Consider the following 22,435-nt stretch of genomic DNA (forward strand, 5'->3'; position numbering starts at 1 on the left):
TACATTCATTGCCTTCAACCTTCAAGGTGATTCTGGTTTTATTTATGTGACTGACATGTAAACAAAACAGTATGACAAATCCTTCCCCAAAACCCTTTTCTGGGAGAAGGGCAACAGGAGAAAAGGACTGAAGCTCAGTAATAATGAGCTCATGGTGAGGAGGTCAGTTCACTGGCCATGAAGGGCAGAAGGTGCCCTTATTTCAAACATGAGCCTTGGGCCCAGTCTCTCCAGCAAGTTCCCCTAAAGCCAGATATGGCTTTTCTTGTCTGTTCTTTTAGGCATCTACGTTCCTCTAAGAAGCCACTGCACATCCACTCACTACCCATTTAGTAAGAGTAAGGGGTACTCATGGGTGATTAGCTTCTCACCTAGAAGGCACAGACCTCCTAAATTTGGGTGGGCCCTCCTAACATCTCACTAAACTTATTAGTCAAACTGATACAGGTACAAAAGACTAATGTGTCTGTTGAAAATCCCTCTAGGAAGACCACTAGTGTATCCATCTGCAAAATAAGGGAGAAGCCAAACTAGCACTCCAGATCAGGAGAAACCACAGCACAGGCAAAGATGAAGCAAAAGCAGCCTCTTGCTTTCTCAAGAGGACAAAACCAGTAAGGATCATCTTTTACTGCACTTCACAGTGAAAACAATCAAGGCCAGAGATAACAGTGGCCACTACAGGGTGATATCTAGGAAATAGCTAAGTAACAATCTCAAATATACAAAAGGAGCTTTGAAGCATCTTTGAAAGATACAACTTTGATTATCTAATATACAAATAAATATGCAGGAGAAGGAATCTACTAAAATCAAGATAGTGGAAAGGGTATTTTAAAACCCTCAAAGAACAGAAAAGAACGGATGACTTGTTACTTGGGGAAACCAGCCCATATTCCTCAGAATCAGAAAGAGTGAATGGGTATGTTGAGAATTACACCACTGAGTCACTACAAAGTTAAATTCACATTTAGAACTCAAAAAGAACAAAGTGTATGTGTTTAAATTTTTCATTATAAATGTTTTGAGCTTAAGCATCCTGGCATATGAAGGTCAACTTTGTATCTAGAAACTTTACTCAGGAAACCTCACTCTTCCAAACATATGTGGGTCTAGCATTCAGTAAGATGAGAATGGAGCTGCCAGGATAACAACAGAAGAGCTGAGGGTCAGGTGACCCACACCAGAAAACACTTTTAGGAATAAGACCTAATTCTTGCACACACTGGAGCTCACCTACAGCCTGGTATAAAATAGCAGCAAGGATGGTGTGTGAGTTGTGTCCCCTCCTGTTAACACACAGCCTGCTTCATGACATCAACTAGTAAATGAGAAAGGATAATATAGCATGTGGAAATCACATCACCTCTTTCCTTTACAAACACTGTCATTGTAAAGAAGTAATCAATGAAAGGTGACTGTTTCAGAGGGTTAAGTGTTGGGGGGCCATACTCTTGTGATTATAAACACAGTTTTCTATTTTCTCTCCTGATTATTCAAATGCATTAACAAAAGTGTAAAATCTCTGAACTTGGATCAGAAGAGGAATCAGGAGTACGGAATGCATCTGTGCTTTGCCAAAGCCGTATTTCATTACTTCTCAAAATTAGCTGGCAATGTCTCCACAATATTTACTGAAGTGCAAACCAAATGTTTTCATCTGGACAAAAATCAAACTGTGGTATGTTACAACCACAACAGAAATCATTTTAATCCAAAAGCATGCTTTCTCTAATTTGGGCTGTGGTTTCTATAAAGTGGGATTCTTCTCCATGAATTATGTACACAGACAAGCCCTCCTTGCCATTATCTTCCCTTCCTCAGCCAATTCTCAATCTTAGCAAGCCAAACATGGCTCAGCACTGTTTTGGAAAGACCCTAAAGGGATTCCCTTGTACACAGTCATTTAGCTAAAGAGTCAAATTTTGGTATTTGACCCAATTAACACGGGGGTGGCCCACTGTGTTGGCATTTCTCACAATTCAACCTTAGGATACATAAACAGAATGAAAAGTAATCAGCCCATTCTATCATATTAAGTTAAAACTTCAAAGGGAACTGGTAGAGACTGGAATAGGGGTAGAGGGACAGTAGTGACCTATTAATTTCCTGAGCTGGAGGAGGGAGAGAGCTCCATCTGATGAAACTGGAGAAGCCATGAAAGGAGGCAACCACAGTAACTACCTTAGTTCAGTAATCCAGCTATGTGTGTGCCAGGCACTGTTTTGCGCATCAGGGCTGCACATGGACCACACGTCTTCATCTACACATTTATTCACACACATAAACACCATCATTATAGAAGACGGGGCAGTAGACCACAATGAATGGCAATCTCCCTAGTCCTTCCAAGTCAGCCTTCTCAACTTCAAGGGAAAGAATTCTTGACAGGATTTTTCAAGCACCACTCATCTGCATGAGTGCCACCCTAAAATTATTGACATATCCAGTTCCTCATGTGAGGATCATTTTAAAGTGACTCATATTCTTGTCATAAATAACATGAATCATCAATAGAGATACTATCACATCTCCTAAACAAAAGATAATTAAAATTACAACATGTTCATCTAAAGTCACACCAGGCACCAATGGGCACATATGCAGAAGGGCTTGGGGTAATGGCCCTCTTTGCCAAAGGCCACACACTAAAAGAGCACCTTTGCCTTACTGAAGAGGAAGCTGCCTATTCAATCATGCCCATCCAAAAAGAAATGCCAACTATTGAAATGGAATCTGTGGCAACCAAAACCTAGGAAAAGCCTCAGCTCTGGCAGTCAGTTACATGGCATGAGACTCAAGTTTATAGCAGTACAATGAAAATCGGTGCCTTCAGTCAAACGAGCATGATGACACCAAAGGTTGTAAGGCAATGTGTGCGAAATCACTTAACACCTCACACCAAAAGGATATTATTAGGCCAATCCTAATATGAGCCTAATTAGCAGGCTTTAAAAATAACTCATAGCTATGAAGTCTGTCATTCTTTTCATAGGTGAGAGCAAAGACAATATATTTCCTATCTTTTTTCTCAAATGGGAAGGAAAGCAGAGTAGGTGCCAGGAGACTGTGGAAATACAAACTGAACTCAAAAAAGGCTAGAGTTAGAAAAAAGTGAGAGGAATAACAGGCACATGAACATAAGGAAAACTTCAGCCATGCAAAAGTCTTTTTCAGGGAAGAATGGATGAACTAATGGCTTTTTGGTCCTAAGGCCCATCTCACCACTGGCCTAGGTGTCTGTCTGATCTCAAATATAGGAAACTCCCCACATTAATTCACATGTTCTACCTGCAAGACCCCAAACATGAGGGATTCAGCAATACCTAATGGGCCCCATTTCCCTCCCAGCATCAGACTCACAGGCTGATCTGGCACTGTGTAATTATAAGCTAGAATCCACCCCTTCCAATCTTTTCCCAATATCTTCTGCACATACAGCCTAGAACTCACATGTAAATTCAATCAAATCCCACAGGTCTAAGGCTCTCCACCTCACTCTAGTATACAAATCCCACCACAGAAGCCACAGTGGTGGTCAATCTGCACAACTTCTAGCCAGCAAAGTATTGTGTCAAGTTGAGCAATTGAAACAAGTTAGGAAGTTAAATTTGCCAACTGCCAGTCACTACAGACCACAAAGTCTGCATGTGACCTCATGAGCCATTCAAAGCTTCCTCAGAACCCCCAGAGGCACTAAACACTCATGTTTCCTGTAAGGACATGGACACCAGGGACTTGAGAGCAGCCAGCAAGGTACTCGGCAAACAGCACAGCACTGTCGGAACTGAGAAGTTCCCCTCACCCTCAACTAAAGCACAAGAAATGCTAAGGGTCTCTCCAGGCGATGAGAAAGCGGAGAGGATTCTGAGAAGTCCCACTAAACCTAGACAAGCAGCCCCTGGTAGAGGAAGGGAGCCTGCCTTCTCTTCCAGGAGGGCAGGCATGGTCAGAGGCCAGCTGGTCTGGACCAAAGCCAACACTGTGGCGCCTTCACTGATCAAGGTTGCAGAGCAATTAAAAGGGATCCATTCTTCCCCTCAGATCTCAAAAACTCCATGGTTTCATATTTCTCCATTACTAGCTGATAAACTATCCTAGCAAACAAATTACTTGCTCAGCAGAACTGAGACACAAGGGAAAAACCAAGCATACAAGAAGCATAAACTGCTTTGACTTGGAGAAAGCAGAGAGTGCAGGATGGTTACAAAACTCCAGGCAGGGATGTTTCTACTTCTGCCATTCCACGCTCAAGCATTAAGATGTAGCACCTCGCAGAAGGAACCTCAAAAACACTGTGTACCACTGTGACCGCTTGCCTTCCTCCCCAAAGAGCTTACATAATGGAAAGTATTCCCATTTTGCGCAAGGAAGTTCATTATTAGTGCCACAGCATTCCTTGCAACTGGGATATTACTTAATTGCTTTCTAGCAGGTCCCCTTTCGTTCTGTGACCTCCAAATCACCCCAGACTTTTATGTGTGCCCTACTTACAATTCTCCTCAATAACCAAGGCTTATAATGAACCAAAATATCTGCTCCTTGCCAAAAAGGCCAATCACTGTCTCCACAGAAAACCCTTGGACAGGCTAACTCTTCCATTACCTGGAGTGTATTCACAGCCCTTTTAAAATTATTCTAGTCAAATCTACTTCTTCCTCCTTTCTCTTTATTATCTCTGTGAAAACTCACTGGGAAACAGCAAAGTGCTTCATACTCATTACCTTTGGTCTAACCCCCGGCAACTGTGTGCGATGGGACTGAGAATCCCCATTTTATAGATAAGCAAACTCAAGCTGAAAGGGACTGAAGTCATCTGCCCAGGATTCCCCAGCCTTCTGCTGCCTGGGCTTCTACATGAGCCACCCCCATTCAAGGACTGACTGCCCTGCAGCCTCAATCATTTTCCAAAGACATCAGGAGCATCGTCTTAACCTACTGGGCCTATTCAGCCATCTCTCTACTAAAGCGCCTTACTGATGCCCAGGGACTGACCCATATCCTAACTTCCTTGCTTTACCCTCAGCCTCCAAGTAACCAGCCCATCCCACAACAACCCATGCTTCTGCAGATTTCCTTCCAACCCCAGAGCCTTCTTGCAAAGATTTCTACTGCACTCCACAAGGGCCAGTTCAAATGCCCTCTCCTTTCTGCAGTCATCCCAAACCTGCCTGGGGCAGAGTACCCTTCCTGTGTAGCACACACCCTTACCTACCCTGGCACTTTCATATATCTGTTACCACACTCTCTATTTCATTTACCACCTGATTAGGCCTTCCTGTGTCTAATCTCTGTTTTCTGAGTGTCTAGCATATAAAAAGGTAAAATAAAGGTTGGGTGAATTAATTAGTAACTGAATGACAGCAGATCATGAAAGATTCTGTAAAACAGTGGAAACAAAAGGCAGGCAGTCCCAAAACAAGACAACATTGTTTCCACAATGGTTGACAGTGGGATATGTACTAGGAATTCCCCTCAAAAGGCTCTCTTCACTGGGCCAAGCTGGGACATTGAACTGTGACAGCCATGGTCATAAGAATGAACTGTATGCTGGTGTGTATATTTCAGGAGTCTCCTTTGGGAATCCCCCTCATTTGCAGTGCCCCATAAAGAGAAAAATGTAAATAAGAGAATCATTTAACCTGCCATTGCTCTGCTGCATTAAGCTCTTTTAAATCTCTTAATAATTATAGTCAGAACAAAGAGAGGAAGACAGAACTCATTAAGAATAACGAGACTGGTGACAGGAAATACAGCGATGGTACGAATTGCTGCATGCAACACACACACACACACACACACACACACACACACACACACACACACACACACACAAACCCTCTCCCCTGCCTGCACCAGAGGAAGATACTAATTATGCCTCTGGCAAGAGACATGTGGACCCCTTCAAAGCAGATATTTAAAGATAAATATGCAGCAGGCAAACACTTCAGGCCCTGCTCCAATGTTCATTCCACCCCCTTTTCCTTTAGCAATTCTAGGACATGACATCAAATGGAGAGAGCCTTCCCAAACATGGCTGACAGGTCTCTGAGTGCCTACAGACAAAAAAAAAAAAAAAAAAAAAAAAAAAAAAATTTTTTTTTTTTTATCTCTACAGCTTTTTAACCCAGAATGACTAGCTGGTGTGTTTAAGTATCTGTGCTAATCCCAGTAAGTAGGGCTCCCTATCCTAAGGCTCTTGAGATACATAAGGAAGTTTCCAGGAGAAGGTGTGACCTTAAGGCCTCTCACCATGAGTGATGGGCAACAAGCAACAGAGCTTAAAGCACTCTATTTACTATCTTTCCCACGGTCCCACCACTTTTTCTCTTCCACATCCCAAAGTAGTGTACAGAATATTAAAAATAATAAGTCAGGCATGGAGAAATGAGTGACCTGTTATCCTAGGCCAAAAACACCCCTTTCTAGGTCTTATTCCTGAAGCCAGACTTTCTCTCCTACAAAAATGAGCTTATTAGGGACTGAAGACTCTCCCAACAGTTGCTTGCTATCATCCAAGGGTGAGGACTGATTATACCCTTCATGCTAAACATGAGGTGTGGGGCTCTGACAACCTGTATTTGGTTTGAAAAATCAGTACCAAAAAAGAAGACATGGAGTTAGAATGCAGGTCTAAAAATGTTAATCAAATTCCCAACTGTCATCTTTGCCTGAAAAGGCTTCAGATTTCACTGAGGATATGCATCATCAGCTGTTGATATCAAAGTTAGGAATATATCTCAGTGTGACTTCAACAAATTATGAGACAGCTACAAAGGAGAACACTGTTACACTCTTAAAATATGGCAGAGAGAGGTATTTATGTGATACTGCAAAAATAACAGTAGTAACACAGTACCATTTAAGAAAGTTTTAAGTATTCTATACGTACAAAAGTCTTGCTTAGTAAGATAGTAACAAAGTGGACAGTTACAGTGGCAGGCTCTGGGAAATGGAAGGGAGGCTATTTTGGGTTTACTCTTCTGCTAACATCTTTTCGGCTGATATTCCCAAGAAAAGGAGGAATACTTTTACGCTTTAAAAAAAAAAAAGTTTTCAACACCTATTTTCTTAACATAAAATTCAAAGAAAATTATAAAAGTGACAATTACAGGGATCATCTATTTAACTCTTACACACTTCAAAACGCAAGTTTAAATTACCTCAGGGAATTACATATGAAAATATGCCATCTAGACCACCTGGTTTCCAGGGCCGTGAAAGTATCAGGGGCATCACCTGTCATTTTGGCTCAGTACAGCCAGATCAGGTAAACACAATTGGTCTAATGGAAAAAATTTTAAAGATAACAAGGTAACTCTCATTGTTAATACCTCAGATATAAAAACTATTGGAGAAATAGTAAAAGTACAATAGGAGTCCTTATTACACACCAGATAAAAACAAATAAACCTATTTTATTGCCTGGGTTTCTAAACAAAGGTATAAGTTTCTAAAACTTATTTGAAAATTGTGATCCATATCTAGGTTATCACTTAGAACTTTGCTGTGTTTGTCATCTCAAAGAAGTTAATTTGTCTGTGAGAGACAAGGCTTTTTTATGTATGCCATTTTGAAACCTCAAAGCTGTGTGCTCGGTAAGGCTTTCCCCTGGTGACATTTACTTGAGTGGTGTGGTGTGTAAACCTCTCCAGACTTCCCCAAACCATAGGAAATAGGATTTTTTAAAATAATGCAAGCATTGTGTTTCTCTTGACATAGCAGACAGTCCCTCATATGTTTTTCTACCTTCCTGTCTTCAAGACATGTTGAGCTCATTGTAAAGACTCACATAACTACACTCCATGATCAACAGAGCAGTTTTCTAACACGCTGAGAGAACAGGATCAGTGAGCTTCTGGAGGCATAGGCCATTATTTCACAATTTAGGCTAAGCAAACTATCCACAGCAATTCTAGACACCAAAATCACTTTCTAAAGAGACATAACTAACATAGTTAAGTCATGGGTGCCTTTTAAAGAAATCTGGTTCAAATGGACTAAAAAGTCATGCAATCAAAGTCACAAAATTCAAGGTGGTCTCACAACAAGACTACAAATCACTACATCACCTGCTACTGATGATACCAGTGACCCTTCAAAGATTCCTTCTATTCTGACACCACCCCCACCCAGCCTGACAGTCATTATCCTCTCTTCCCTTCACAAACAATTCATTTTCTCTGCTCATTCCACCTTTGTTCATTCTTATAAGTTCCCTTCCATTCTCACACTCACCATGTAAGATCACACAAAAAAAATTTTTTTGGAGAGGGAGGGTGTAGAACTCACTTTATACCCAGGCCAGAATGAACTGCAATCCTCCTAGTCAATTTTCCCCAAATAGCTAGGATGGCAGGCTCATGCCACCACACTCAGCCATTGATTTAGGCTTGAGACACAGTACCCAGCCACATAATCTTTTAGCAAAAAGTTTTATGAGATCTAATAAAGATGAAGTGATGGGAGTCCCCCTACATTACTGTCCTACACTGAAAGCCAAGTGATCCACAGCTGCTAAAAAATTTCTAATCTGAGAGTCTCCAGGGACTACTAATATTTTCCCTTCCCTAACAATTCAGTCCAAAGTCAGCTGGGAAGGTGGCACGACCAGGAAGGGAGAGAGCAGGAACCATGCTGTGTGTTGAGATTAGCCACGGTCCACATGGAGTGCTTTGATGCTGAACTTGGACGCTACAAATTAGAAATGTGAATGAGGGATGAAAGTACTATATTACTGTAAAATTCCTAATTCTGATGGCTATGGGAAAAGTCAATATTTGAAGGAAATACACAGTATAATGTACTGAGTGGTATTGGGACATTTAAGTGCATACTTAACTCTCTGAGAGGCCAAGAAAAAGACATTTGGAATGTACTCAAATCCTTCACTAACTTACCTCAAATAGATAAATTTAAATATATATTACACTAATATTGGGGGGTACTGGAACCCAAATGGTACTGGAACCTGGACTCAGGGTCTTGTGATTGCTAGACAAATGCTTTACCACTTGAGACCTACCCTTAACCATTTTTTTTTTCCTTCAGTTATTTTTCAGATAGAGTCTTGAATTTTTGGCTAATGCTAGCCTCCTACCTATGCCTTCCACCTAGCTGGAATCACAGGTGCATATCACCAAGGCCAGCTGCCACTCTGCCAACCCTTTGAGTATTTTCGAGATAGGGGCTTGTGAACTAATTGCCCAGGCTGGCCTCGAACCAACATACTCCATCGCTGCCTCCTGAGTAGCTACAATTACAAATGTGAGCCACTGGCACCCAGCTTCAGCTTGTTTCTTGAGATGGGGGTATCAATAACTTTTTCCCATGGCGGGCCTAGAACCACAATCCTCCTGAGTGTTTCCTCTTATGTGCAATAGTGATGATTCTTTCCTCCTATTCACCCTGTCTCAATTAAGCTCATCCAAGATTATGGCTTCCTAAGTCTTCCCACCCATCCCCTCAGTGTCCTCAACAGGCCCCTCAATCTCTGGCAACCTTGTGTTCTCTCTAAACTGTTAGGAAGCTTAATTCCATTTAAATCCAAACCTACTCTTCCTTACAAACTTTATCCTCACCTTGTTTTGTGTTAGCAGGTCCTGTTCCCACATATGGAGAAACATTTTCTTACTACTGTAGTCCACGATGTAGCACAGGCTAGGGGAACAGTAAGCCCTTGGTGGGCAACACAAGGAAAGGAGGCTTCATAGTGGACCTTGACTCCTTCACACACACAAAAAATGACCAGAGCAACAAAAACAAAGTCAACAATGCATATGTGCAGGTGGTGACGGGATCTTAAATGGATTGTTGGGATAAGTCAGATTATAAAAATTAATACTACAAAACTGCATGACCATGCACTGAGAAGCCAAGAAAGGAGGGAGAGTAGTACAATCAAATAAAAACAGAATAAATATGAAGAGTCAACAAATAGTAGCTTCAGAAAGCACCTCTCAGTTCAGTTCCTCACTTAAACTTCTCCCTCCAATGTAGCCAGAAATTGAGGGCAGCACATAACACAGCCCAGATCCATCCCCGGAAACTACTTTGCTCCTTTTTCTTTCAACTAGGCTGCTCTTTCAAACAGACTGGCAGCACAGGCTTACCTCGAAGGCAGAGAAAGGTAAGAAAGTCTTCTGTCTTAGGCTTCCTTTTAGAGAGGTCAGAAATTTGAGTAGCTGGCGGGGGTAGCAAAGGCTCCACTATCTTCACTGGAGTTGTGCTGGGACTATTCGGCTGAGATTGAGCAAACTTCCTTTGTGCTTGCAGCCTGGGCCTGCAAAAGCAAAAGAAAATTAAAACTAAATTAAACAGAGACCGGAGGATATAAACGTTACGTGAAGTAATAAAACCTTCATACACTGAGCGGGGGAGGGGGAGGAGAGGCACCACAGCCTTTTAACCAAACTCTTTCTAATTAAGGCTCTTTATCTCTTGCACCCTCAGAACCCACAGGCTTCCTTTAAGGTGCAATAAACTTTGCAAAAGGACTATTTTATACATGGAAATAAAGTAGTTGCCATGACCATGTGTTATTCATACATGTATGCAAGTGCACAGCTACGTGTGTACCTGTGTGTTTCAACAAGAGCACACAATGACAAAAATAGCTCACAATGTTTGACAGCAGGGATAAGGCTCTCATACTTTCATTTCACATCAAAACGCGGAAGAAAATGCAAATTCTCCCATTGCATTTACTTATACAGCATTCTATGCTTTCATCTGATACTGTTACAGTGCACACTCCATTTCCTCCTATTGTGTCCTGACACCCTGTCCAGTCCATCTTTGTCATTTATCTGCCACTTTCCCACTCTTCTGCTCCAAATCAAGTAGTGCTCTGCCTCTAATCTCTTCTGAAATCAGTCACAAATTAAAGCATTTAAAAAGTGTGGGGGCGGGGGGGAGAGAAATAAATGTCTCCATGTACCCAACCCTTTCCCAAACCCACCACATATGGAGCTTCCTTTTCAGGGACTCAAAAAGAGGTCTCTTCCCCATGAAAATCCTACAGTGATATTTACTCATCCATTTGGTGTCCACAGAGCACAACATAGATTTCCTTAATGTGACCACACTTTCATCTGAAAAATCTGATGCATACAAGCTATTTGAACCCTAATGAATCTTGGAATGGCTTTATTTCTTTCCCCTTCACACAAATAAGCACACTAACATATCAAATGTGACATTTATCAATTGCCTGATATATGGTCTTCCTTTAATCAACTTTCAACAGGGTAGTGGCAGCTCTAGGAATGAGAACATGCTTATGTACTGCCTTATACCAGCCATCTAAACCTGCTCAGAAAGAGGCACAAGAAACAATTATTTGAGAGCAGAAACACAGCCCCCAAGAAGCAGTTGTGTGGTATTAATGTGTTAAAATAGTCTGAGTCCCAAATTACTTTCAGACACTGTGAGGGATTGATAATACCACCTATCCCAAATGAATTAAGCAACAAAATTAAGAAAAAGACATTAGTAGTATAAACCACACTTCTTGCAGTCTTATTGTTGGAAATAGATTTTATATAAAATAAATAGATGATACTAAAAACACCTTAACTTTTTAAAGTAACATTCTAGTATTTAACAAAATACAGCAAAACGTACATGTTCACACATGGTTTTTTACTTTGTGCAACATCATCATAAAATTTTAACTTCATAAACACTCCATCCCCCCACATAAAACAAAAAATGTTCTGTACCACAACATCATGAGGTGTTTGTACCCTTTGCAAAGTTTAATTACTAAAATGTTTTCTTGTAAACATAACCCCCCTCTGTCCTAATCAGTTATTTACTCCTGCCCCCCCTAAGGTACATCACAAACATTGTCTAGATCATATCCCAATACAAATTGACACTGGATCAAAAGGAGACAGCATGGTTCCTTCAACGACTTCCTGGGCCCTCATTCAATAAGCACTGCAGTGCTCTGTGAGGTAGTACAGCCCCAACTCTGTATCTCCAACATGGCTTCTCTTTCTCACCATGCTGCCACCTGCTTTATAGCAAAGAAAAGTTTGTTTCTAATTTAGAGAAATCATTCTTTTTGTTCTACTGAAAATTTTTAAGAATGATTCCATAATCTATGTATACTAAGTGGACACAATTTGCACTTAGCCCTGCAGGAATTTTAAAGAAATCCTGCCTGCATGTCAACAGGATGTTAAATGTTTCCTGCTTTTTTTCCTCAAAGTCAGCAGCAACTAATACTATACATGATGAGAAAAATTGTGCAGCCATAATGAAAAACAAACACAGACAACACACAGTTGACAAAGTGGGACATGGTAATATATTTCACAATTCAGGACCTCAACTGTTCAAAAAATAAAACGTATGCTGTGCCTGATGACTACTAAGGAGACAAAAAAAAGAAGGTAATCATAGATTTAAAAAGTGGCAGCAAAATAAATTACCTCTCTGATAGAGAGCCAAGCTCCCAGGTGATTAAATGTTTGTGAGACCCAGATGAAACCAGGAACTTCCTGTCCACAACAGATAGGTCTGTGGTGTGGCTTTTCCTTCCACAGAGTCCCACGGGGATTATGAAGGTGTTGACTTTGCCTTACTGGTCCCAAACAATCCAAGAGTTTAAGGGCACACCTTAAAGCCAAATCCTTGGACTTAGGACTGTTAGCAATGCAGGTTGCTCTCTAGCATGTTGGCTATGAGGATACAGGGAGAGGTATGGTGAAAACCCAGAATAATTGCACATGGAGATGCTGGGGAGGCAAAAGAGGCAGGTTCGCCTGGGGGGTGAGGAAGCAGCATCCAGCAAGAATGGAGGGAAAGGCGGGGTTGTATCCAGCCCACTGTTCTCCCGCCACACACCTTGTGCAGTGCTTACTGCAAACCCCACCTCCCACCCTCCACCAGTTTCCTGGCATAGTCTCAAGAAACATCACTTCCACTTCCATCAGAGCCAAAGTACATTACCACAAAAAGACTGAGCTAAGAAATGTTCAGTAACATGGGGCCGGGGTGGGGAGAATACAGAATTTCTGGGGCTGAGGGGAATCAATAGGCATATCAGAGGGAAAAACAGAATTGTGGGCTCCCAAAGCTTCTTGACTTTGTTTAGCCAGAACAGCCACCCTTACTGTACCTGGGTAATGCCCAGAAAAGCCCTATAGCTGTTGTTTCCCCGTCATACAAGCCATAGAAGTAGCATGTCTGTGTTCTGTTAATTCTTTTTTTTTGGGGGGGGGGGGTGGTAAGGAGGGGCTGAGGTTTGAACTTAGGGCTTCATGCTTGAAAAGTAGGTGCGCTACTGCTTGATCCACACCTCTGGTCCTTCATGGAGATTCCTTACTTACAAAAGAAGCCCTCATTCTAGAACGCTAACCTTATGCCAATGAAACCAATTAAATCAAACTGCCAGTGAATGTAAACAGACAAAAAAAAAAAATCAAGTGAATGTAGACTGGTGGGGAGATAAATAAAAATGCTCATATATGACATATATGGAGAGGGTAGCATTCATTTACAAAACAGGAAAGGCTAGAGATGGGGGAAGAGGGGAGAGAGAATGAATGGAAGATGTTTCAAACTACTGCACTGGTATAAAGGTACGTGGGGGGCATGCATGTATGAATTAAAGGACTACAAAATTCAAACAGCAAGCTCCTATCTGGTGTTGTGAATGTTAAAAGCCAGTGTTCTTTGGCACTTTAAGGATCTTAACAAGTCCCCCCCCTTACTGTACAGGTAAATAAACAAAGGGTCAGACCATGGTAATGTAAAGGGAGGAAACAATCTGGGACTTTTATTTTTATTTTTATTTTTTTTGGACTTCATAAAATAAAATTTATTTACAATTTCTTTTTTTTTTTTCTTTTTAGGAAAGTGGTCTATCTCTGAGCTATGTCTCCAGCTCAGGATAGATTTTATTCTTTTTTTTTTTTCATTTTTCTTTTATTATTCATATGTGCATACAAGGCTTGGTTCATTTCTCCCCCCTGCCCCCACCCCCTCCCTTACCACCCACTCCACCCCCTCCTACTCCCCCCCCTCAATACCCAGCAGAAACTATTTTGCCCTTATCTCTAATTTTGTTGTAGAGAGAGTATAAGCAATAATAGGAAGGAACAAGGGGTTTTGCTGGTTGAGATAAGGATAGCTATACAGGGCATTGACTCACATTGATTTCCTGTGCGTGGGTGTTACCTTCTAGGTTAATTCTTTTTGATCTAACCTTTTCTCTAGTTCCTGGTCCCCTTTTCCTATTGGCCTCAGTTGCTTTAAGGTATCTGCTTTAGTTTCTCTGCATTAAAGGCAACAAATGCTAGCTAGTTTTTTAGGTGTCTTACCTATCCTCACCCCTCCCTTGTGTGCTCTCACTTTTATCATGTGCTCAAAGTCCAATCCCCTTGTTGTGCTTGCCCTTGATCTAATGTCCACATATGAGGGAGAACATAGGATTTTTGGTCTTTTGGGCCAGGCTAACCTCACTCAGAATGATGTTCTCCAATTCCATCCATTTACCAGCGAATGATAACATTTCGTTCTTCTTCATGGCTGCATAAAATTCCATTGTGTATAGATACCACATTTTCTTAATCCATTCGTCAGTGCTGGGGCATCTTGGCTGTTTCCATAACTTGGCTATTGTGAATAGTGCCGCAATAAACATGGATGTGCAGGTGCCTCTGGAGTAACAGTCTTTTGGGTATATCCCCAAGAGTGGTATTGCTGGATCAAATGGTAGATCGATGTCCAGCTTTTTAAGTAGCCTCCAAATTTTTTTCCAGAGTGGTTGTACTAGTCTACATTCCCACCAACAGTGTAAGAGGGTTCCTTTTTCCCCGCATCCTCGCCAACACCTGTTGTTGGTGGTGTTGCTGATGATGGCTATTCTAACAGGGGTGAGGTGGAATCTTAGTGTGGTTTTAATTTGCATTTCCTTTATTGCTAGAGATGGTGAGCATTTTTTCATGTGTTTTCTGGCCATCTGAATTTCTTCTTTTGAGAAAGTTCTGTTTAGTTCACATGCCCATTTCTTTATTGGTTCATTAGTTTTGGGAGAATTTAGTTTTTTAAGTTCCCTGTATATTCTGGTTATCAGTCCTTTGTCTGATGTATAATTGGCAAATATTTTCTCCCACTCTGTGGGTGTTCTCTTCAGTTTAGAGACCATTTCTTTTGATGAACAGAAGCTTTTTAGTTTTATGAAGTCCCATTTATCTATGCTATCTCTTAGTTGCTGTGCTGCTGGGGTTTCATTGAGAAAGTTCTTACCTATACCTACTAACTCCAGAGTATTTCCTACTCTTTCTTGTATCAACTTAAGAGTTTGGGGTCTGATATTAAGATCCTTGATCCATTTTGAGTTAATCTTGGTATAGGGTGATATACATGGATCTAGTTTCAGTTTTTTGCAGACTGCTAACCAGTTTTCCCAGCAGTTTTTGTTGAAGAGGCTGCTATTTCTCCATCGTATATTTTTAGCTCCTTTGTCAAAGATAAGTTGCTCATAGTTGTGTGGCTTCATATCTGGATCCTCTATTCTGTTCCACTGGTCTTCATGTCTGTTTTTGTGCCAGTACCATGCTGTTTTTATTGTTATTGCTTTGTAATATAGTTTGAAGTCAGGTATTGTGATACCTCCTGCATTGTTCTTTTGACTGAGTATTGCCTTGGCTATTCGTGGCCTCTTGTGTTTCCATATAAATTTCACAGTAGATTTTTCAATCTCTTTAATGAATGTCATTGGAATTTTGATGGGAATTGCATTAAACATGTAGATTACTTTGGGGAGTATCGACATTTTTACTATGTTGATTCTACCAATCCATGAGCATGGGAGATCTCTCCACTTTCTATAGTCTTCCTCAATCTCTTTCTTCAGAAGTGTATAGTTTTCCTGGGCCTTTTATTTTTTAGTAGCAGTCTCTTCATCCACATCTCTGCTCAAAAGTCACCTCCTCAGAGAGATGCCCACCACTTAACCCCAAACCATTCCTCTGACAGTACTCTACTACAGTCTCCTCTTTATGGCCTATTCTACAAAGACATTACCATGCAAAGACAGTTGCCAGCAAAGACAGGAAGACATTACACTGCTGCACTGATTATGAATTATACACTCCTTCGTCATTATTTAGGAGTCACACAATTAAGCACATTAAGGTTTTGGAGGAGCAGAGCAGACTGAATGGCAATCCAGAGGTAGCAAGGAGATTGCCAGATGTATGGATGCAGGATAGCAAGAGGGAAGAGGTTCTGTCCCAGGTAAAGGGACTAGCCTTCCAGGTGGAACTCTACTAAAGGTAGACTGGAATGTTTCATTAAGAATCAGTTAACCATCTGCTTGTGTGTGGTATAATCTCCTCCATCACTTAAAAGAAGTTTCTGGGCCATGTGCACATTATCACCAACATCCAACAGGAGCCAAATATGGTCTAGCTGTGCTCCTCCAGCACCATGCAGCACAAGGTGCCCTTGAACCACAGACTCTGTGTTCCATTTGTCCTCACAGCACAACTGTCCACAGCTAAAATCTGCTGAGCCAGGGAGGAGATTCACGCCTCACACCATGCAGACAGGCCTACCACCTACTTCAAGGGTTATCTACACAACCTTCCAAGGGGGGCAGTCTGCTTCTTCCTCTTTGCCAGCAGCATTATCTAATAGACTCTCTACTCATACGATGTAGTCATCAGTCAAATGAATGTTTTATCTATCACTTGGTCTTACTTTTTGGCAATACTGGGGATTTAACTCAGGGCCTCACGTTTGTGCTCTACCACTTGAGCCATGCCCCTAGCCCTTCTTGCTTTAATTCTTTTTTTCAGGTAGGGTCTTGCACTTTTTGCCCAGACCACCCTGAGACTATGATCCTCCTACCTCCACCTAGCTAGGATTACAGATATATACTGCCACACTCAGTGTTTTTAAGACAGTGTCTCACTGATTTTTTTTGCCCGGCTTGGCCTCAAACTGAATCCTATCATCTCAGCCTTCCAAAATAGCTGGGATTATAGGCACATACTCATTACACCTAGCCCAAATAAGTCTTAAAATATCCCATATTTATCACTTTGTAAGAACACACCCCCCCCCCAAAATGAAGGTTAGTGTTGGGGTGGGGATGTGGCTTAGTGGCAGAGCACATGCTTAGCTCTAGGTTCAGATCTCCACCACCCAAAAACAGAAAAAAAAATTTTTTTTTTGTGCTAACACTTAGAAAGTTAGCAAATTATGAGACGAGGTTTGGAAGAAACCTCGCTGGCAAAGTGCTCTGCCAGATCTGTGTGGTTTCAAAACAGCCTCTCTGTGCTCCCTCCTCCTTCACCAAGCAATGCGTTTGGAAGCTTCCTGGGCAGTCAGCCATTAGGAGCCTCACAAGAGGGTGGCACAGTGCCTCCAGGTCTCGGGGGGCCATCTACGGTGCACAGCTAACCAGCTTACTGCTATGTGCACATCCATCTCCAGGGCCACTCTCACTGTGGCACAACAGCAACTCCTAGGTTAATTAAATTCCATTCTATCCGGGGTTTCAGATAGTTTACCAACTCACAAAGGACACAGTGCATGTACACAATTTGAGTGAGGAAAGCAGGAGCCAGGGAGACCAAGAGGTTTGAAGTCAATGCACAGCTGGTCCCTTGTTGAAGGACGTGCATGACAAAACATCATTTTATTAACTCAATTTTGCAATATTCAACATGTAAGCTGGTAAATCCAATTATTTAGATTACATCCCAATTCTAAACAAAGGATAAGGAATTGTGGGGGGGGGGTCCCATTCATTCAAAAAAAATGAGAAACTGTGTGTCTGGCAAATGCAAAATGACCAGCATGGCTGCGCTCTTTGTGCTGGTGTGGGAGCGGGCCCTGATGCTTTGCCAACTTGCTGAAAGGCCTATTCAAAAAATTTTTCCTGTGTTTCTATCCACAAAATAATTACCCACTCTATTCTACCCCCAGACATACACACACTACAAACCTGGCAGCTACTCAAAGAAACAAGAGTGTGCCCGTGTGTGTACTGGAGGTTGTGGGGGGCCAGGCAGGGGATATCCTTTACCAGGGCAAGCTGCCCACCAAATTCAAATGCAAGTGCAGTTACAGGCAAACCACACAGGATGGCTGTAAACATCCTGAATAGTAAAGAGAAAATAAACACATCCTAAAATGAACCCAGAGGCTAGCAGAGACCAACTCACTCCCAACAGCGAACAAAGATCACCAGCCGTAGATGTCTTTCCAAGCACCAGCCCATCCTGTTCCCTGACTTATAACGGGCATCAGAGGACATCCCACAAGGACCAAAAGGCTTGGCTCCAGAAGAATTCTGCTACACAGAAGGCTTGCTTTATGATGTTTCTTGAGATCTAGCCATACTGCTTTGCAGGCCTCATTTTTGCTTTACACGTAAACAGATGAAATTGTTTATTTATGCTAAAAACCACGGGATAGTAAATATTTGCAGCACTTGTCTTAATTAAGTTATATAGGGAGCTATTTAGAGTAAAAATTTGCTGTGGCCGGATTTGCCTAAAGGAACTTTCTGTTGGTTCAGTCCCCTTCTCCTTGAATCCTTAAGTGGTTTGGCTAGGTGGGAGTAGCACCATATTATCACAAAACCCAAGTTCTGGCTCTACTAACTTTTCATCTACACAAGGTGGACCTCACTTTTCTCAACCTGTTAAAAATAATAAAAAAGGAGGACAAAAGGGGGCTAAATTAAGCTCATCCTACCTCCAAGCTTCTGCCTCTGACCTCTGCAATAAAACAGGGGCACCCGAATAATTAATTAATTCCCAATATAATTCTTTTGATCTCCAAAGTTCTTGGCAAAAAGTATCGGTTTTCTTTGCCAATACTCAGTAGGAACCGAGAATCTAAATCTCCAAACGCCTATGTGGCTTAGATTTCTAGCACTAATTGTTGACTGCCAGGTCACAGATAAAACAACAAAATACGGTCAATTTTGGGTCTGAGATAGGAGTACTGCCTGGGACTTTAGAAAGCTGGGAAGAAGCTGGAAACTGTGTTTTTAGAAAGAGATCAAAATCCCATCAATCACCCAATAATCCTCTTAAATTATTAAATAGTAGCAATACAATCATTAATCTACTTCCTAACACTGAATTCTTCCAAAGACAAATAACTCATTTACCCAAATACACTACTTTCATGTTCAAACACACTAGCTTCATGAAGACCACAGATATCCTTAAGACTAACTACTTATGAACTTATTCAGCTCTGCCCATCAGGAAGCTGGCCCAAGGAGAAGGAAAGCATTGCAAACCGAACATCACCATCTCAGGAAGATGTCACCACTGCTCACCCATATGTCACTCGCTCAGAACATCAGCATCAGAGAGAAAAGCAAGCTTTCCTTTTATTTAGGGGAAAGGATTAACGGAAAAGAAAAGGAAAGGAATACCAAAAGTTAGTAACACTAAACTGAGCACGTTGGGCACACCTATCATCCCAGCTACTGGTGAGACAGGCAGGAGGATCATGAATTTGAGGCCAGCCCAGACAAAAAGGAAGACAAACCCTGTGTCTCAGAAACAAAACAAAACAAAAAAAGGTTGGGGGTGTTGCTCAAGTTGTAGAGTGACAGTCTGTCATACAGGAGGGTTCCTGTACTGCAAACCTTAATAACACTAAATATATAAAAGCTAGGAATAACTGGTTCCAAGTTAAACACTCTTGGGTGCACATAAATCTCAGGCTAGGTGGTGACATCCCACATAAATGATATGAAAAGTAATATGCAGTACAGCTTTTGATCCAATTAATGAAATTATTCAACTATGTTACTTGAAATTTTATGTGGCATCCTGTAATGTCAAAGAACCAAGACTGCCTGAAAATCATGAATGTCATGATCAAGGAAACAGCTGACATTGAGTTCCTTTGTGTTCTAGAAAGCAACCATGTCGTGTTGGAGAGGGATCATCATTAATCAACAATTAAAGCAGCAACAAAGCCCTTTTGTTCCATCAGTCACAAATGTCACCTATGTGTCAGTTATATAAATGTCAGTTTTAATTTACCAACCTAGGTAAAGCTACATGTCCTGCTACCCTTAAACAGTAGAATCTTGTTCTTATCAGAGATCCAACTCCAAACCCAGGGGGCTAAGAGTGGCAAATGTTCCTCTCAACAAAGACTGTCAATTTCACAGCAATGTCCAGCAAAAACTGAATCTTTTCTTTTCTTTCTTCCCCCCCCCCACCCCTAGTAATACTGCGGCTTCAACATAGGGCCTACATCTTGAGCCACTCCACCAGCCAGTGTCCCCCCACCCCACCACTTTTTGTTTGTGTGTGATGGATTCTTTTTCAAGATAGGGTCTTGCCCAGGCCATGATCCTCCTGATCTCTGCTATCTGAGTCTCTAGGATTACAGGTGTGAGCCACCGACTCAAAAACAAATCTTAAGGCAAGAGAGCAAATAAGGGCACAAGAGTAAGAAGAACAGCATGTGGACACATCTTAAGATCTAAGCGAGGACTGGCCAAAGAAACTCTTAATATATTATTGTAAGTACAAGATGTGAACAAATTATCCAAACTGCATTGTTTTAAAAGCTTAGCAATGCCATTTAAAAATGTTAATTTGCCTTTCTACTCACTCTTGAGGTAAAAGTGCCAGTTAGTTTTTAAAGTATCATTTCAACAAAAACAAAAAGAGAAAACTAGCAGTTTTTCAATTTTAGGTTACTCAATATCCAACTACAAACTGCCAGAAAAAAAAAAAAAAATCTCCTGGCAGAGAGAATAGCTGGGAAGAGTGAATGACCCTGTGAGGCAAGAATCATGTTTCAAGAAAAAAGCAGGCCATGAAGAAACCACACTGTACATGCTACAAAGTACAGTTCATTCAATCGCTCATTCATTCAGTGGGATCCTAAGCACGTAACTGAAACATAAGTCCTGCAGAAATTCCCAACCCCGAAACATTCTCAGGGGGGTTGTGTGGTAGGTGGAACTCTAAAATCCACTCACAGGCTGGGGAAGGAGCTGTACCCAGGTTCTATTCCCCAGCACCACCAAATATATAGTCCACTCAGCACATGCAGACCAAAGCACCAAGGCAGTGCTCCCAACATCAACTACTCTTAGAGCAAGCAGAGCAGGTTTTAGCATTTTTCATCCTCTTCCTCCCAGGCATTAAGTTCACTTGAAAAGAGATCAGCTTTATTTAAAGGCCAGGAGAATAGGGATCTCAGACAATTTTCCCCGCCCACTGAAAATCTCATGCAGTAGCCAACAAGAACCAGTAGATGGCAATAATGAGTCTTTAAGACTACAACTCTGGAATCACCCTGAGGAAAAAAAAGAATTCTGAATTTACAAGCACTGCCTTCCACAGGCCAGTTTTTAGGACCTGCACAATCATCTGGTGCCAGCAAATAATCCAGCCACTGTTTATGGTAAGTAATAACACAAGCACCATTAGTAGTAACTTTTTACCCCATGAACTCCATTACAACTCAAAGTTATTTGCTTATATGGAAAATATAAAGAAACTCACAACACAGCTTTTTTTTAGATAATAATATGCCTAGAGTTAGAATGCACAGAATAGTTCTCTGATAGGCACTGAAAAGGGTGATTTTACTACCAAGGAAAGAACTAAAGCAATATTGCACAGTGCCAATACATGTTTCTTTCAGGAATAAGCCCAAAGTAGGTGTCTTGAGGCTGTGGCAAATTGTTCAGTAGACTGAACAATAATCATTTGTAATTTTCAAAATATGGGGTATTATCACCAACCAAATGATGTCCTGTGTTTTCAGGTCTGCCATTTCTACTTGCTATCTGCTGTTTATGCTTCAAAGAATTCACTACATTTCAAACAGTTTTGACTGTTTGTGCTTTATGATCCCCGAGCAATGGCATACTCTCCCACTAGAAAACGGGAGCTCTCAGGAGCTCAGCATCTCCACTCAAGACCCATGTCACTGGTAGCTGCCATAATGGCTCTAAGAGGTATCAGTGGCACAGGAATGTAAGTAAAACCCAAGGAAATTACAGCATTTCAAAATGGAGGGGTCACACATGGAAACCACTTTCCTTTCTAAGGATAACCAGAATATCCGCTTAAATTCTTACAGAGTTCAAGGTTATACAAAGTGGTAAATATGACGCAGAAAACTATTAGCATCACTGGATCAAACCAAACAGAGGCAGGGTGAGGAGCACTCAGCTCATATTCATAATATTCTATCTGTACCAGGCCCAGTCTAATTTTGCAGACTGTGCTTCCACAGTCTCTCTACCTGATTCCATGTGTGCACCAACACAGTCTCCCCTTGCCCATGGGAGATATGTTCCAAGACACCCCATGGATTTCTGTAAGCACAGATGGCACAGAGCCTTATATACACTGTATTTGTTTCCTACCTTAACCTCAGCATGCTATTTTTTTCTTTCCTTATTAAGTTG

The 22,435-nt window shown here is 41.4% G+C and overlaps 1 protein-coding gene across 2 annotated transcripts in view; it reads right to left on the reverse strand.

Moving 5' to 3' along the window:
• The window catches only part of Jarid2 (jumonji and AT-rich interaction domain containing 2), a 236,518-nt gene that overhangs the window by 57,233 nt on the left and 156,850 nt on the right, over positions 1-22,435 (reverse strand). For both annotated transcript variants that reach the window (XM_074082873.1, XM_074082874.1), the window contains one exon: positions 10,113-10,282. In XM_074082873.1, coding sequence (XP_073938974.1) covers positions 10,113-10,282 — 170 coding nt within the window. The remainder of the gene's footprint in view (positions 1-10,112; positions 10,283-22,435) is intronic.

Source organism: Castor canadensis, chromosome 8 (assembly GCF_047511655.1).
Source record: "Castor canadensis chromosome 8, mCasCan1.hap1v2, whole genome shotgun sequence".
In the NCBI taxonomy this organism is placed as follows: Eukaryota; Metazoa; Chordata; class Mammalia; order Rodentia; family Castoridae; genus Castor; species Castor canadensis.